This window comes from Melozone crissalis, unplaced genomic scaffold, assembly GCF_028551555.1.
Source record: "Melozone crissalis strain CALT ecotype California unplaced genomic scaffold, PUWL_Pcris_2 ptg000066l_1, whole genome shotgun sequence".
In the NCBI taxonomy this organism is placed as follows: domain Eukaryota; kingdom Metazoa; phylum Chordata; class Aves; order Passeriformes; family Passerellidae; genus Melozone; species Melozone crissalis.
This window is the reverse complement of record NW_026535844.1, coordinates 5182123-5200692: the sequence shown is the minus strand read 5'-3', so window position 1 is coordinate 5200692 and position 18570 is coordinate 5182123. Positions and strand designations below refer to the sequence as shown.

General features: G+C 52.0%; 1 protein-coding gene and 1 pseudogene across 1 annotated transcript in view; one reads left to right on the top strand and one right to left on the bottom strand.

Annotated features, from left to right (window-relative positions):
• Window positions 1-16855, bottom strand: part of LOC128945495 (zinc finger protein OZF-like) — a gene marked incomplete at its 3' end in the record, with an annotated part of 32025 nt that extends 15170 nt beyond the window's left edge. Inside the window, 1 exon segment of the mRNA XM_054289266.1 lies at window positions 15753-16855. Coding sequence (XP_054145241.1) covers window positions 15753-16759 — 1007 coding nt within the window.
• LOC128945560 (uncharacterized) overlaps window positions 1-18570 on the top strand; it is a 1627138-nt pseudogene that overhangs the window by 786816 nt on the left and 821752 nt on the right.

The window sequence follows — 18570 nt, the reverse complement described above, 5'->3', positions numbered from 1 at the left end:
CTGTTGCTGGCCAGGTCAGGCAGGGTGTTCTTCATTGGAACAGGACCCCTCTATAGGCAGGAGAGGCTACCCTGTTCTTCCTCTGGCAAATCCGCTCACCAGAAAGGAGCTCACTTTCCAGAGGCACTGAGCCGTCCACAAAACTTTTTCTGGGCTTAATCCCAAAGTCTCTGCTGAGAGTGTTGCAACCAAGGCTCTGCAGCTGGGTGCACGGCTGCCGAAGTCTTTCCAAGGTACTGAGATTCCTTCTTGGGGCTGCAGAGTCGCTTTGCCCCACCATGGGTGCCAAAATATTGGAATATGAATCCCAGTATTACCAGGTAGATTGTGCCTGGGCTTGTCTGACCCTTGCTGCTAGGCCAAAGGCAGCAACTGTGGTATTTCACCTCAGAGACACCTTTGGCTGGCTAGAGGTTGCAGCTGGGAGCTGAAACAAGTCCAGGCCTGTAGAAACTCAGTTTACCTCAGGTGGGAAGGCTTCAGGCGATGGTGAAGAGAAAGGAGACGGATTCTGTTGGAGGGTTAATATCCAGAGTTTATTCCATGGTCACAGAGGTCTGAATCTCAGGTAACAGCTCCAACAGAATCACGAGCACATGGTCCTTGGTCAATTTAAGCCCAGGGACAGGGGGAGGGGAAGGGACAGGTGAGGCACCAACCTAGTAGGAAGAGGAGGGTCTCAAGGGACGAGGGACACCTAGACAGGCCAATGACCCCAGGCCTGGATTGCATCCTTTGAACTTGACCAACCACACGATGGCCTTGCTGGAATGTTAAGCCTGATTGACAGCCCAGCAGGGGGCGAGGGGGGAAGGGGAAGAGAGGTATTGCCACACCTGGGGAAGGGACTGGGAAGTTTAAAACAGGAAATTGCAACACACTGCAACAGTTCTCCAAACAGAGTAGGGGAATTTTGAAGCCTTGAAGGCCTTGAGGCAACACAATCTATGTGAGCTGGGTTTTGTGCCTGCTTTTAGGATTTTCTCATTTGAATGCAAAAATTTTCTGGTTGGCTTCATGGATAGGGAGGAAAAAGAAGGCCTCTTTCAGATCTAAAGCAGTAAACTAGGGTAGCTCAGGTGCCAAACGTGTTAGTAGGGTGTATGGGTTTGCCACAAGGTGTACTGCCTGACCCTAGCTTGTTGTTTTCCCTAACTTGCACAGAATGTGCATTCTCTGCCCTCCCTACTATGTTAGAGGCCCATACCCCAGGAAACACTGGTGTTGCCTTCTGATATAAGGCAAGGCGACCTGGTTTCGAGGAACAGCACGGCGACCCACACTCTCCAGGGTCGCTCGGGCCAGAGAAGCATGCGGACACCAATGTGGTGGACAGTCAAAGCCCTTTATTATCTCGTCTTGTGGGGTTTTATAGTCTAAGGGGTCTCTCTACGTCAGAGGGGGTCTGCATTACCATCTATGGTTAGTGAGGAGTGGAAAGTTACCAGGAGTGGACAGTTACTAGCATTACTATCGTTAGGGGGGCTACATTCCTAGTCACATTCCTAGACTGATCTCTTATCTTAAGGGATTAGGGGAAAAAGGAGTCCTGCCGCTTTCCGTCACATCGCGTGATCTTCCGATCGCCTGTCCCTATCTACCACATCTCCCCCCACCTTTTTTACAAATGAATGAGGTAGTCATATACATAGGCACTGAAATGAGGTATAAGGTTGTAGTTCGACAAGGAAAGGGGTTTGGTAAACCTGAGTAAGTTTTTGCCAGGCAAGTTAAGAAAATCTTGTGACTGGCAGTGTTCCCTGGTTGAGTTCACAGCATTTGTTGCCGGCCTATGAACAGGATGTTGGCCCGTTCTAGGCGGGTCTGAACGAATGAGACCAGCTTATTCAGCAGGCATGGTCCGAAGGTAACTGCTAGAAGCAGCATTGCCAATGGACCTATTAGGGTAGAAATTAGGGTGGTTAGCCATGGTGATTGATTGAACCAGGACTCGAACCAACCCTGTTGGGCTTCCCTGTCTTTCTGTCTCTGAGCTAGTCTGTTTCGGAGTTCCGCCATGGAGTCTCTAACGACTCCCGTGTGGTCCGCGTAGAAGCATCACTCCTCTTTCAAGGCAGCACACAGGCCTTCTTGCTGCATGAACAGGAGGTCCAGTCCTCGCCTGTTCTGCAAGACTACTTCTGAGAGTGAGGAGACTGACTTCTCTAGAAAGGAAATGGATTTCTCGATCCTTTGCAGGTCCTCATCGATGGTCATTTGCAGCTGGGACAGTCCTTGGTGTTGGGTCGCTAGGGCTGAGACACCCGTTGCCGTTCCTGCTGCTCCTAGGCCGAGCAGCATTGCGATAGTTATACCTGTTATTACTTCTCTTTTGTGGAGCCGGCTGGGTTCCTCGAAAAGGTGGTACACTTCTTCATCTGAATGGTACAAGACCCTAGGAACAATCAGAACTTGGACACACAAGTCGTTAGAGTCATTGAATTTGGCGAGGAACACACAGGGACTCACTCCAGATCGCTGGCAGACCCACATCCCAGATGTGGATGGGACTACCCACTTATTGTTTTTCCTGTCGGGCTTAACAACTTTGGTGCAGACATTGCCTTTCCACCTAGCTAGGGTTGCATTGCCAAAGCATCTGCCCTGGCCTGTGGCTTGACTCAGGGTGATTCCTTTGCGGGGGGTATCCCATCTGTACTGGTGAGGGGCATCGGCTGTGGAGTAACTGAAGGGAGTGTTTAAAGCGACTCCTTCATAAAAGGGGGGTTTAACATCATAACAAAGCCAGCAGGATTCGGTTAGGTTAGGGTTGGATTCGTTCAGGGATAGGAAGGTAGCTTCTAACATACGAAGGATTGGGTCTGAGTCCGACCCGGCTGAACAGCCTATCTGAAAGGCTTCCGCATGGCCAGTCGGGATATTGGTGACCTTTGTGGGCAAGGCTTTGGGGTAGGCCGCGTTTCTCCCTTTCTGCGCACTTTTAATCACTTTGTTGGGTCCGACCGCTCGGGATGCCGACGGCTGGAGCCTGATAATTCGCACATTCACCCTCTCTTTCGACCCTTGAAGGACTACTGTCCACGTTCTGCCTATGGCCCAACTAGGGTTATCTGGCTGCAAAACTGTCATGTTGTAGCCAGTGCATTTCTGAATTTTAGGGATTTTATGGTGGTTTCGATGGAAACTTCCCTGGAGGAAGATGGGTGTTTTGCAGCCAGTGGGTGCCCAGGTGAACTGTAAGAATTTGTCGGGCTCTTGTGGATCCCACCCAGGCCCCGACGGTCTGGCATCTGTAACTATGGTTTCGCAGCCCCAGTGCCTACAATATCCCCACCCTGGGTGATTGCAGTAGCTTTTTCCTGGGTTTGAAGCTGGGCACCAATAGGATAGGTACATGTGTGTGGCGTGTGGGGAATAGGGGTCTACCTTTGGTAGTCCTGGAAACAGGTCGGTAATGCGGAGCTCGAAGGATGGGGTGTTCGGTGTGGTGATTTCTTTGAGCACCTTGTCGCTACTAAGGTGTCGCATGACCCACCTGAATGGCCGATGGGGGTAGTGGTCTGGGCTGGCTTGCCCTCTGGCAACAAGCCCCAACAGCAAAATCACACAGAAACACCGTTGATGCTTGGGTCTCACCCGTGTGGGTCTCTCGGGCGCTGCCTGGCGGCTTGGTGGTCTGTCACTTTCCTCTGGAATGGGAATGTACATGTCACGAGGACGTCCCACGAGCATGTCCTGTAAACAGAAACTCACAACTCTCATCAGTCTCATTCTGCTCATTTTGAAGGTCGGGCTTGATTGACTTAAGTGGACACCACCTGATTTTGCTGTCCTTTTTGGCTGCTGCGTACCCCCTCCCTGTGAGTATCAGCCTCCAGCCCCGTTCCCACTCGCCTAGCTCGTTTCTAATTACAACCTGTGGGCCCTCCTCTAGCACTCGGGTGACCCAGTGTTTTTGGACGGGACTGTTTGTTTCATCTCCCCTAGGGAATTGATTCAGTGCCAGCAAGGCGGTTGCCAGTATACGCAACTGATCTCCTGGGGGAATGGAATTGGCAAAGCCCTCTGCTTTCGCCAACACTTCTATCTTGGTTTTCAGGGTCTGATTTGCTCTCTCGACTATGGCCTGCCCGGTACTGTTATATGGGATACCTTGCACTAATGTGATGCCCCATTTTGAGGTGAATTCTTGCACTGGTTTGGAGGTGAATTTGGAACCGTTGTCAGTTTTGGTCTGCTTGGGGATACCAAGCCAAGCCATGTTTGTCAGCCAGTGCTGAATTGTGGCCTTGGAGTTTGTTTTGTGGTGCTGTGTGGCTACGATCGTTCCGCTATAAGTGTCTACTGTCACTGCAAGCCATGCTCGGGGCTTCAGCAGTTGACACAACGTGAAGTCCGACTGCCAGATCTCTTAAGGCTTGAGACCTCTCGGGTTGACCCCACAGGTCCAAAGGGGTGACTTCTGGCAATGAGGGCAGGTGGCTACCATATATTTCGTGTCCGCTGTCGAGATTTCGCATCTCTTCGCCAGTGCTTTGGCTCCTATGTGGAGCGACTCGTGCAGTTGACGAGCTTCCTGCAACGTCCATACGCCTTTTGCTGCGGCGTCCGCTTTGTCATTGCCGATCTGGAAGTAACCTTTGGCTGGGTTGTGGCTGTTGATGTGAATGACTGACACGGCGCCCTGTTGCGAGGAGAGTGCTTCTTCCAGCATTAAGGCTGCTGCAGATGTTGACACACCTGGTCCTGCCATGGCTAGGCAGAGCCTTGCCACGAATATAGAGTCCGTTACTATGTTGAGGTGTTCATCTTGGAAGAGTCTGCACGCCAAGACCACTGCTGCTGCCTCCAGTTGTTGCACTGACAGTGTGGGGTCACATGCTTTGACGCAATGCCATTGTTCTCCTGCCTGCCACACTGCCGTTGCGGTTGAAGTCGTGGAGGAAGCGTCTCTGAAGACCGTTAGTCCTGGCTGTGGTCGGTCCTTGACCTTTGGCGGCATGTCCATGTCGACAATGGTCAGCAGCTGAGTCCAGGGTAGTCTGGAGGAGTAGGAGATTTCTCCTCCGAAGCCGGTGAGAGCAAGGGCTAGGTGCTCCGATATTGTGACTGACTCCGTGGTCGGTTGCTTGCGGAAAGGAAGGTGGATGCTTGTTGGCTCTGTTCCTAGGTGTTTCAAGGCGAGTTTCCTGCCTTTCATGATGAGGTTAGCGATGCACCCCTCTCTGTCTGCGTCTGGGGGTTGATCATAGTGGGGTCTGTTCCCATTAACCTCTGTATGCTGGAGCCGTGCAGTGGATGGTCAGCTCCCGTTACCAAAGCTAGCTGCTTTATGCAGCTGTCCTCCCACTCTTGTTTAAAAACGATCATCCCTGCCCCATCGAAAATCATCCTGCACGTCTGCTTGATATCAAAGGGAAGCATGTCGTCCTCTCCAAAAACGCTGTCAAGGAGTGTGGAAACCATGGCAGAATTAATTCCCTTGTCTGAAATTGCTTTAATAATTGCCTGCACATCTTTCGGATTTACTGGGGAATAGGTTCTTTGATTTCCGCCTGCTCCCCCCACATGGACCGGGAACACCAGTGTCGCAGATGGGGCCCACTCCGCACAGGCTATTTTTATTTTCAGCCAGTCTGTAAGCGGGGTTCGATCTTTCTCTGATAACCCCTTCACCCACCCGGGAGCGCTGTGACTAGTGACCTTACATGCCGCTGCTCTCTCTCTGATAAAACTAGAATCCCAATCAGAATCCTCCGATTCCCTCTCGAGCTCAGAGCTCGAATCAGAGTCCGAGCCGGAAGTCGACTGGACGGACGTTTCCGGGCTGCTCTGCCTTTTTCTCGGGCTCCGACCCCGCCCCTTCCTGCGGGGGTCGAGCCATTCCCTCCCCCTGGGGTCCCCCCGCCTCCTGCTGGGGGAGGTCCTTGCCCTATAAGGACCTAATTTGAATAGAGTGCTCTGATTGGTCTTACGCTCCTCCGCGGGGGCCGCCCCTTCTCCCTGCTCGCCCGCGCATGTGTTGTGAAGCAGGCTGACTGCATTTCCACCCCCCACCTCCTCCTTTCCGCCTTGAACACATGGCTCGGTGCCATTTTCAAACGCATAGGGTCGAGGGGCGTTTTTATCGATCCCTATGGGGTCCGACAATCCGGCCGCGTTCCGCGCCTCCTCTGCGAGTCCCTGCCAAAACGCCCGCACATGTTCCCCCCCACCGATGGTAAGTGCGCTCGCTGAGGGGGTTCCGGCGTTCGCGCCTCCGCACGCTCGCCCAGGTCAAAATCCTCCACGGTTTGTGTCACCGCACCCACCCCCAACTGCGGCGTGGCTAATAAACAAGTTCACACAGCTTTCCAGGTTTCTTGCTCTTGTCGAGCTTTCTGCAGAGCCTGGATAACTCTGCCCCACGATTTTAGGGCTTTCCCTGAGCCCGAGGACATAGTGTGCTCGGCCAAAGCTGTTGTACAATTATCCCAAACCCCGGAATGGAGGATGTCCACTGGGCTTTCTATAGCCCAAAGCTTAATGAGTCTCAGCAATGCAAGACTTAAATCTTTAAGCTTACACTCAATACCCCATTGCGCATGCATCTGACTTACGACCTTCGCTATGGCCTCCATGGTCCACGCTGGTCCGGAAGCGTCCTCCCCACTGCAGACAGTCCCGCCGCTACAGCCGCCGTCCTCTGTCCAGGCGAATCCCGTTCCCCGAGCTACTTCCTGGGTGTCGGCACCAGTTGTTGCCTTCTGATATAAGGCAAGGCGACCTGGTTTCGAGGAACAGCACGGCAACCCAAACTCTCTGGGGTCGCTCGGGCCAGAGAAGCACGCAGACACCAATGTGGTGGATGGTCAAAGGCCTTTATTATCTCATCTCGTGGGGTTTTATAGTCTAAGGGGTCTCTCTACGTCAGAGGGGGTCTGCATTACCATCTATGGTTAGTAAGGAGTGGAATGTTACCAGGAGTGGACAGTTACTAGCATTACTATCGTTAGGGGGGCTACATTCCTAGTCACATTCCTAAACTGATCTCTTATCTTAAGGGATTAGGGGAAAAGGAGTCCTGCCGCTTTCCGTCATATCACGTGATCTTCCGATCGCCTGTCCCTATCTACCACACACTGGATCCATTATTTTCTTGTTAATTTCATCCTTATTTTCAATTTCAGTTTCGCTAATTGTTAAAATTAAGCTCAATATATCTCCATATTCTTGATCCTTTACCTCTAAAATATATCCCCGTCTTTAAATGTGATCTTTGCTTCCAGCTCCTCCAACAAGTCCCTACTCAACAGGGCCTTTGGAGAGTTGGGCATATACAAAAACCTATGAGTATTTTGATGGTTTGCAAAATATGATTTTTCAGATTGGCCAGTTGCCCCCTTACCATAACATCTGTTACAGGCATTGAGGCTTTATTTAACACTGAGTTTGCTGCCCCTGTGTCTACTAAAAATTCCATTTTCTTAGCTCCCATCTTTCTACCCCATCCCAGCCTTTTGCCTTAATTCAAAGTCTTGGGGTATAAAATAAGCTGAACTCGCTCAGCTTTAATTATTTCTGCTGGGTTTCTTAAATTACATGAAATTCTCTTTTCTAATAATTCAAACATCCTTGTTCTTCTTTGCTTCTCGTGACCAGTTGCTACTAAATTCCTTAGAGCTCTCTGAGTAGCCTTGGTTTCCTTAGAATAACATAAATTATAAAGTGCCTGTCTTGGTCTCTTCCACCTAAACTCTGCTTTACAAAATCTCATTCTTTCCCAGTTCTCTTCCCGCACAATCTAATTCAAGCATTGTTTCTATTGACACTCACTTTGCTGCCTTGCAAAAAGCTGTGCCTGTTACAGCTAAAACTCTGATATGCCCACAAACACAGACACAGACACACACACACCCTGCATCTCAAATTCACGAGAGTCAGGGCTTAGGTTGCTGTTGGAAGGGAATTCCTGGAATTCCTTTAATTTGTTTTATCACAGTTAAACATAAATCACCATACTGCAGTTTTTCCATGTAAAATGCTACACTTGTTGCAAACAAAATCCTAAAATCTCCACAAACACAAGCCTACAATACCGAGAATCAAATTACCACAATGTGGGGGAGGAACCACACAAACTCACTTGGGAAAGGGGTATCTCTTAAGAGTGCCCACTTTCCTTGACACAACCCAACATACAACACTTCATCTACCTACATCAGCTTATCAGCCTCTTCTGGTCCTCATACACTGGACACAATCAAAATAACAGCACACAGTAAAATTCCAGGGACCAAGTCCAAACTGCGGGGGCAGAAGAATCCCCTGAGTTCATCTAGCCACGGTTAAAATGTGCACAATCTACACAAATCACACATCACCACCTTTAAACACAATAAATTAATAAATGTCCTCACCCACGTTTCTCCACTTGTTCCACTATTCCACGGGGTGTTCCCTGCCCTCACAGCCTGCCCCAGCCGGTGCTCTGGGCCTAACCTGGCTGCTTCAGACATGGGTAGAACTGCCCCCGCACGCCGTGGGTACACTCACTCACTCGCTCGGTCTGTTTTATACACCACGCACTCACACGATTATAAACACGCTAACATTAAACACACAATGCATTAGCCATACAATGTCTGGACACCACAAGCACACAAAGTTCGGGTTCACTCGGCTCACCCCAGAGTCGCTAGCGGCCGCTCTATTGAACAATGAACCCGTTCCCAGTTGCGCTATCAACCGGGAACCTCTGCCGCTGACCGTGCTCTTGGTCGATGGCTGCCTGCAAGCACAGGGCCGAGGCTGTGCACTCAGATGTCTCTGAGTGACTTATCAACAGCCCTATCTCCCCCAGGCCCCTTGACAGACATACCGTGTATCTGCACATCAGCAGGTCATTGTCTGTATCTGCAGGAGGCAAGCCAAGATGGAGCAGAGCTCCTCCAGGAAAATCCCAGGGAGCGTCCAGGAGTCCGTCCTCCCTTCTGCCCCTGTGAGGACAGACAATCGCTTGGCTGGCTCGCCAAAATGATTAGTGGAAAAAAAAGAGAAACTCCACAACTTTGTAAAAAGTTGTAAAGCCGGTATGTTTAGCACTGGACGCATGTGGGAATCGTTGTTCCCCCTAAAGGAGACGCGCACCCCTGAGAATTCCCCCTTGCTTATACATATGCATATTGTCTCATTCATATTCATTTTACAGATTTCACATTACAAGCTGCAATTAGTTTTTATCAGTCCTTGCCTTTTGCACAGAGAGCTCTCTGGTCAGGCTCAGCTTTTGGCCCTGACAAAGGGGCCTCCGCTTATCTTGGGAGTTTGCATTCCTTCTCTTGGTCAAGGCCATTCTGCGAGCACAAGATTTTTTCTTTGATTTTTTTCCTCTCTTGTGAGAACAGGGAGTCTTAAGCACAGATAAACAAGTTACAGGCTCAGAACAGCACTTTTCACCTAAATCCAAAAATGCATTTCTATCCTGTTAAATTTCTACTTTGTCTCACCCATCCAAGGAAATATGTGCTCTGACTCCATGATTTTAAAGGCTGAACAGATGCTTTATTCTATACTATATTATACTACATTACACTATTGCTATCCTAAATCTATACAAAATTACATACTAAAGAAAAACCTCTGACCCTTTCCAGACAGTCACGACCCAGCTTTGACCTAATTGGTCAATCAGTCCTAACAACCATCACCACAGTCCAATTAACAAATCACTCTCAGTAAACAATCTCAATAACATATTCCACATGTGCCAAACAACAGGTGCAGCGAGATAAGAATTGTTTTCTTCCTTTCTGAGCTTTCTCAGCCTTTCCACAGCTTCCCAGGAAAAATCCTGTGAGAGAGAATTATGTCTCTATTCAAAGAAATGTGCATACCACAGGGATTTGTCCTCCCTGGTCTCCATCTGCAGCTCAGTGCCTGGGTGTCGTGGTTTGACCGGAAATGGGACATCTGGGATATGTTGTTTTGCTGTGGTTACCAATGGATGGTCAGATTTTAAGATGAGCACCTGGTTTGACCACTGAGGCGTTTGGATCCGCCTCTTGAGACTACGAACCCAAGGGGTTAAAAGCACGGCTCTTGCCCTTCAGAGGTCTCTTGGGATTTCCGGCGTGAAGGAGCTGGGCCTCCCTCCCCCGGCCCAGTTGCTGGCTGGGCTGGGGGAGGGGAAAGCCATGTGGCCCATCTACGGTAGGCCCGGATTTGGTGGAAGGGTGGAGGGAGCATCGAGCGACCTGTTTATCCCCCCCCCCCCCCCTTTTCTGGAGACGGAGAGAATGCAGCCGTGCTGGAACTGGAACTGTTACCTTGAACCTTGATATCATGTGCTGGCAGCACGGCTGGGAGGAGAAGTGGGGGGGGGGGACAGCTAGTAGCCCTGCCGTCTGGATGAGCTTTTAACTCTTGTGGATAGTGAGAACTTACACGGAACATTGCCTTTCCTGGTAAAGGGATAGGAGTGGAAGATGAAGGAAGAAACCAGGCCAGTAATGGGGGTCTGGCAAAGAGAGAAGAGAGATGTTGAAGGAATGGAGGAAGATGGAGTGGCAGTTTTTGCTGGACTCTTTTTTGTTGTATATCCATGGACTCTTTCCTGGTGATGCAGAGGCTGTATTGCAGGGGGAAGCGGAGGCTCGGAGTCAAGAGAGTTTGGTTTTGAGACCCCTCGGCCCCAGGGGGTATAGAAGAGATGGGGGGGACAATGGTCCCAGGGATGAGACTGTGCTCTGCTTGGAACGAGACGAGGCATTCTTAAAAGGCCCTGAAGGCAGGCCCCTGCCCCATCCCATGCCTGGTGGTGAGAGCACCTTGGCATGGAAAGGAGATGTCACGAGATAGCAAGATTCCGGGCGGATTGCTGATTGTGACAAGAAGTCCGTGGCACAAGGAAGGACTCCGTCTATCCCTTATGAGCTGAAGATTTGATTTTTCTAAAGGGTGGTGCCAGACCGAGTCTGGATAACTTTTAGAAATGTAAATGTGCTTGGGAATTTGGTGGGAGGAGGATAAGGAAGTGTTTCTGTGTAGTTTTCATTCTCCTTGTGTGTTTTTTTTTCCATTGTGTGTGTAGTTTAGTAATTGTGTATGTAGTTTAGTTAATAAACTTCTCTTTATGTTTAAGTTGGAGCCTGCTTTGCTTATTTTCCTGGCCACATCTCACAGCAGATATCAGGTAAAAGGTATATTTATGGGGGCTCTGGCTTTGCCAGGCCTAAACCAGGACATTTATTTGGTTTCCCCTGACTGGGAATCGAATTTTGAGAGAGTGATGGGATGAAGCTGTGAGATGGGACCAAAGAGGAATAAGAACAAAGCATGTATTAAGTTGGTTTATTGTGTAGAAATGTTTTGTAATTTATTTAATAATTTTAGTGTTTGTAGTCTCAAGAGGCGAAGGGTGGAATGTCGTGGTTTGACCGGAAATGGGACATCTGGGATATGTTGTTTTGCTGTGGTTACCAATGGATGGTCAGATTTTAAGATGAGCACCTGGTTTGACCACTGAGGCGTTTGGATCCGCCTCTTGAGACTACGAACCCAAGGGGTTAAAAGCACAGCTCTTGCCCTTCAGAGGTCTCTTGGGATTTCCGGCGTGAAGGAGCTGGGCCTCCCTCCCCCGGCCCAGTTGCTGGCTGGGCTAGGGGAGGGGAAAGCCATGTGGCCCATCTACGGTAGGCCCGGATTTGGTGGAAGGGTGGAGGGAGCATCGAGCGACTGTTTATCCACCCCCCCCCCCCTTTTTTGGAGACGGAGAGAATGCAGCCCGTGCTGGAACTGCATAACTATATTTATGGGGGCTCTGGCTTTGCCAGGCCTAAACCAGGACACTGGGGTAAGGAAAGAAAAGGAGAGGAAGGAATGAGGAAGGAAGGACAGAAAGAGAAGAGGAAGGAGCTGTGGACAAGGAGAGGATGGGATTTGCCTCTGTGCTAGAGGGAACGGGAAGGGATCCCACCAATTCATCCCTGGCAGGACAGTGTCAGCTAACATAAACAGGGCAGGAGACTTTTTCTCCTTTTAATGCCTGCATTAAAAGTGATTAGCTCGGGATTGGGAAGCTCGACGGGTCTGCAGTCTCCGTTGTCTCTCCAAAGGTGACTCGCAGGAGGATATTTGCAGCTTTGTCCACTAGGGACAGAGCTGGGGGTCTGGTCCTCGTTGGAGCTTTTTTTGGGCGTGACCCAGATGTTGACTTTCCCAGCTTCGCTCCCTTCAGGACCCGGTCCGAGAAGATCCCCACACCCAGGGTGAGGGGCAACAAAGGCCCCCAGCGTCCCCGCAGGTCCAGCACTCGGCTCCTCACGTTCAGGCATCACTCCAATTTCTCAACTCTATATTGGCTCGTTGTTTTGGGGGTCTTTTCAGTAAGTTTGGAGTGGTAGCTTCTCATGGCATGCTGGTCCTGAAGTTATTTAGCATGTCCCCTCTCCCACGTTTAGTCCTTTCTCCTCACTGTCTGGGGAGGTCCCTGCCCTTCACTGTCTCAGGAGAAGAGTCATTAACTTAGTCTTGGCCAGGGCCTTTACTGATACAAAAAAGAACCATTAACGACAACAACTTGTAATTATCATAACAAACAGGTAGCTCTTCAGCAGCAACAGTGATCTGACTAGTTTTTGTAACCTTTTTCTCACCAAAAAAAAAGGCGGATTTTTGTTTATAACATCAGCAGTGGGATTGTCCTGCAGCCAGGGGCAATGCTGGGCTGAGACACAGAGCAGAGGAGAGGGGCAAAGGGGCAGTGACTTCCTCCTCGCCTGCCTCTGTGTCCCAGGCCATTTTCCTTTTCCTTGCAGCCTCCTCCAGCTTCATCCAGACAAAGTTTGGGATTGACAAATCCTGGCTTGGGGGAAAAACAGTGGGTGAGCCCTTGGTCCTGCTGCCCAAGTACAGCTCCAGAAGTAACTGCCCTGTTCACAGTCGGATGGGCCCAGACCCTGCTCATCTCCAGCTTCTCCCACCCCTCCAGGCTGCTGGGATCCCTCAGCTCTGGGATTGGCCTTTGCTGCTCTCCCCACTCTGATGCCAATGTCCCCCCAGAACTGGTACCACCTCCCCAGCCAGTACAGACAGTTTGCCACCGGAACCCTCCACATGTCTCCAAAAGGGCATCTGCATCTCACTCTTGGAGCCCTGCAAGATCCAAACATCCCCTACCCTGCAAACAAATCCTCCCAGAGGCCCCCCCAGTGGACTTGGGGCAAGTTCCCCCTCCCTACTCACCTGTGGGATCTGGGGGATCGATGCTGTCAGGGCCAGGGGAGCTGCAGACTCAGCGGGCAGGTGGGAAAAGCGTGGTTCTGCTGTGACGACTCCTCTTCCTCCTCCTGTTCCTGCGCCTCCTTTTCTCCATCCTCCTCCTCCTCCTCTCCTTCCTCTTCCTATTGCTCTTCCTTCCCTGCTCATTCCAGATCCCATCTCTCCCCCATGGCTGCAGCATCACCAGCATTTGGGTGGAGGGACCCCCCATGAGCCCCCCAGGGATGGGCAGGGGGCTTGGGGACCCACCCAGTGCGGATCCATTCCCCCCCCGAGCCCCAGGGAATCACTCCAGGAATCGAATGATGGGGACACAAAGGGATCCCCATGGAACCGCTCTTTTTCTGTTCCATCCCCACCGTTCCCTTCCCTCACTCATTATTCCTCCAACCCAAAGACCCCTCCCAACTCAGTTTGGGGGTGCCATCCTCTCGCACTCTGAATCCTCTTTTCCCCTGCTCTTCCACCCCTTCTCCATTGTGCCTCCAGCCCCAGCCCTCACCCCTGTGTTTGGTTTTGGGGGATGCAGGCCCCTCCTGCTCAGTCTGGAAGGTCACATCTCTACTTTCCCTCAATTCTGGCAGCTCCTGGCTGCTTTTTCCTGGGAGGAATCCCTCCGTTTTGGTACTTTTGGGGTTTAGCTTAGAAGTGTGACAGCTCTCTCTGGCTTTCCCCTCCCTGTTGTGGCCCCTCAGCTGCCCCTGACACCCTGGGGGTGCTGGGATTTCCCTCCTGGGGACAAGGACGTTCATCCCCTTCCAGGAGCCCAATGCCTGGCTGGGGCTCCAGGTCAGGGGGTCCTTGAGCAGCTGCCCCAGAACCTCCCCCAGGGTCTCCCAGCACAGCTGGAGCTGCTCAGCCTGGGGTCCCCAAAGGCCTCAGCAAGACCCAAGTCCCTCCCAGGAACCCTCAACCCCCTCAAACCCAGCATCCCCCACATCCCCTGCAAGTTCCCCCCATGGCACCGGCCATGGCCATGGCCCCACATGTCACTGCCCATGTCCCACCATGTCCTCACCCATGGCTGTCTCCCCACCATGTTTCCATCCCTGTCATTGTCCCCCACATCTCCATCCATGCCTGTGTCCCCCCATGTCCCCACAAATGGCCCCATCCCTGTTAATATCCATGTGTCCCCAAGTCACTCTCCAGGTGTCCATGTGTCCTTCCATGACCACACCCATGTCTTAGTTCAATGTCTATTTTTACCTCAATATGGGATATTTTAAGGGGATAAAGAGAAATTAAAACAAAATCATGGCCAAAAGAAAAGGATTTCCTTGTCCATACCAGCTGAGGATCCATGTGCTTGGGTAGAAGGGAAGAACCTTTTCTGGTGGAGTTTCTATCCCACTGTCTCCAAAATCTTGGTCTTTTCCCCAGTTTTTCACCATTTGCCAACAGAAGACACGCTTGGGCAATAAGAAATCAAAACTGTGGAATCCCTGAAGTTGGAAAAGACCTTGTCCTGGTTCAGGGCAAATTTGGGAGAGAACCCCTAAAGGGGTTCCTTTAACACAGCAGATTCAATTGGCCCTTCCCCCAGCTGGTTCAGGAAAAATAAAATACCTCCTTGGAGAAAAGTGGAAAAAACTGTTTATTAAACAATAAAACCTAAATAATATGAAACAATAAAACCTCTTGCCACTCTAAAAGAGAGACAAACTCACAAATTCCCTCCATGGTCTGTAGGCTCAGCTCACTCAGTCTCTTATCAATCTCTCCGATGCTGGAAATGTCACAGGCCAGGCCCAGCCCGGTGGGCCACAGGCATGAGCTGCCCATGCTCTTCTGGTGTTCAGGCCAGAGCAGGTTTAAACAGGTCCAAAGAAAGGGGAAAAACTCCACAGTCCAAAGAACTTGTTTGGTTCAGCTAGCTAAAACTAACTAAAAGCAAAGGAGAGCTCTGTCCCACTGTCTGTCCATCCACAGACAACACAGTGCAGGAGCACGAATGTGGAGGAGTGAGTGCGGTTTCTGAAAACAAACTCTGTGCTTCTTCTCTCCCCCTTCACTCTCAGGACAAGTCTTGAAGGTGCAAAACTTACTATTCAGCACAAACAGAACAGACTGGGGATACAAGCACCAAATAGTCAACCCAGAATATACCTCCAAGACCATTCAATACTCCTAGATGTCACAGGAAGATAGAATTGAATGCAAAAGATTTTATGGGGTTGAAAGTCGACAAATCTGCTCTCCCCATGGAATTCCCGTTATAGGTCTGCGTCCCGATGGATGCTCCCGCCGCTGGGTTTATCTAGGTACCCTCAGGGAACCAGGAAGATGTGGAGCCCCCAACCCAGATGCCTTCCAACTTGGATCACCAGGACCACAGATCACCAGGGCTCTGCCCAACAGGGGTCACTGGGGATCATCCAACACGGATCCTCTCATGGGGGATGGAGCTGGAGCAGCACACAAAGCTCTTCCCACATTCGGGGCACTCACAGGGCTACCCTTAGTGGCGCCTCCGTTGATGTTTGGTCAAGATTGAGCTCGATGAGAAGCTCATCCCACACTCCCCACACTCGTAGGGCCTCTCCCCCGTGTGGATGTGCCAGTGCAGGGTGAGGGCGGAGTTTAGCTTGAATCCCTTCCCACAGTCGGGGCAGCGGAAGGGCCTCTCCTCCCTGTGACTCCGCTCATGTTTGAGGAGATCGGAGCTCCTGTGAAAACTCTTCCCACACTGGGGACACTTGTAGGGCTTCTCCCCACTGTGGATGCGCTGGTGTTTTCTCAGGTCAGTGTGCCACCCATAGCTCTTCCCACATTCCAAGCAGGTGTAGGGCCGTTCCCCCGTGTGGATCACCTGGTGCCGAATCAGGGCCCAGCTTTCTCTGAAGCTCCTCCCACATTCCCCACACTTGTAGGGCTTTTCCCCAGAGTGGATCTTCTGGTGTTCTGTCAGCTTGCACTTCATGCTGAAGCTCTTCCCACACTCCCTACACTCATAGGGCTTTTCCCCAGTGTGGATCCTCTCATGTCTCCTCAGGCCAGAGCTCTGGCTGAAGCTCTTCCCACATTCCACACACTCATAGGGCTTCCCTCCTGTGTGGATCCTGTGGTGTTGCATCAGGCTCCCCCTCTGCCTGAAGCTCTTCCCACATTCCCCGCACTCAAAGGGCTTTTCCCCAGTGTGGATCCTCTGGTGTTGGATCAGGACCGAGTTGTGGCTGAAGCTCTTCCCACACTCCTCACACTCAAAGCGCCTCTCCCCAGAGTGAATCACCTGGTGCTGCCTCAGGCTGGAGCTCCAGCTGAAGCTCTTCCCACATTCCTCACACTCGTAGGGCCTCTCCCCAGTGTGGATCACCTGGTGCTGGATCAGGTCTAAGCTCCGACTAAAACCCTTCCCACATTCCAAGCACTTGTGGGGCTTCTCTCTGCCATGGGGCTTCTCCACCAGCTCGGAGCTCTGGCTGGATCTCTGGCCGCCTTCCTGGCTCAGGGGGGCTCTTTCCTCCCCACAGCTCCCTGGGCTGGGTTTGCTGCCCCTCCTCGTGCGGAATCTCCAGGGCTTTTCCTCCTGCTCCATTCACACACGCCCTAGGAATGAAAAATCCTGGTTTGGGGAAAAGAACAAAATGAGAGTGTCTTGGACTGGGAGCTCCTCCTTTCCCAAGTTCATCTCATTAAGTCATTGGGCATCTTGTATGTCTAAGAACCTCCAAAACACCAAGATTCAGCACAAAAGTCCTCCAAACATCAACACACAGATCAAAAACTTCCCAAACATTAAAATTCAACAAAAGCACCTTCCAAATATAAAGATTCAGCCCCCACAAAAAAACAAAGCGCCAACAATTAGCCCAATAAAGCTCAGAAACACCAAGATTCACCCTCGGGAAAATCGTGGATCCCAATCCCTGGTCACCTGCTGCATGGTAGGGGGGAATGCTACTGGGGCTGGCAGGGAAGCTGCAGATACAGGGAGAAGTGGAACCTTGTGGTGCCTCCTGTTTCTGCTCCTCCTCCACATCCAGTGTCCTTGCTCTTTCTCCCACTCCTCTTCCTCCTTCTGCACAATCCCACCTTCTCCTCCCATGTGCATCGTTTGACCCTTTTGTTCCTCAATTCTGCTTCTCCTTCCCTTCTCCTCCTGCCCCAGGCCCAGCACCCACTGCCGGCTCCCTCTTCCCCCCAAACCCACAGCATCCCACGGCAGGGGCAGGGATGGAGCTGGGGCAGGTCGGGCTGGGGCAGCGCTGGGCTCTCGGCCGCTCCCGCCCGCACTCGGTCCCCACTGCAGCCGCTCCCGCCAGGACAGCGCTGGGGGGCCCGGCCTTGGCGCCGCCCCACTCCCACCTCCCCAAATTCCCCTCGCATTTGGACAACAGGGCATGGATGGTGTTGGTGTGCTGCAAAGGGATTGCGTGAAGGGGAGTGTGCAGCAATATGGTTAAGGCAAGAAGCTGCAGGAGGAATCTATGTGGGAAGGAAAAGGATGATGGAAAAGAGGAGGAAGAGAAAAATACTGAGGATTGGGATGTTTATCAGCAGGGCCTTAGCCTCAAAACTTGTTCAGCTGATTCAGATCATTTGTACCCCCGGTGTCCAGGACAGGAAAACAAGGAGGTCAGGGTTTCAGGGGGTTTCTCTGTGGGGGGCAGCGGCAGCACCGGGCGCAGAGCTGTGGCACCGGGAGCACGGGCTGGGGGCCTGTGGGGAGCTGCGGGGCCGGGCCAGGGCTGTGGGGCAGCCGGGGCTCAGCGCCGGGCGCTGCCTGACCCCACCAGCCCCGGGCAGGGCCGGCAGCGGCCCCCGGCCCCCAGGAGGCTGCGGGACGCCCCGGCCGCTGCCCGGCCCCGCGGAGCTGCCGGCCCTGCCCACCGGGGGCGCCTTTGGACACTGCGGCAGGACAGGGAGCGGCTCTGGGATACGGGCTGGGGAGGGCACCCTGAGCACAGGGAGGAGGAGCAAGGAACACCTGGGAAATGTGGAATGTATATTTTAGCATGGAGATTATCTTTTAAGGATTTTATTAGGGTTACTGTAGATACAAATGATTTTGCAGAAAGCTCAGCAGCTGTCAGAGGATGAGCACCCACAGGCACTGAGGGGGCTGCAGGAGGGGCACAAGAAGGCCCTGCAGCACTTGGGCACAAAGGCACAGCAGGTGAATGCAAGAAGGGAGCAGCAAAAGGCCAAGCTGAAGGCAAAGGCCAGGGCACAGTTCCTACAGCCCCTGAGGGATCAACCCCAGGGCCCAAGGGGGCCCCAGCACCCAGGGCACGGCTCGGCCACAAGCACCTGGCAGAGGCATTGCCCTCCTCAGCAGGGGAGAGCCCACCCAAACAGCCCCTGGCAAGGAACCAGGGCTCCAGCTGCAGGGCACAAGGACACTGC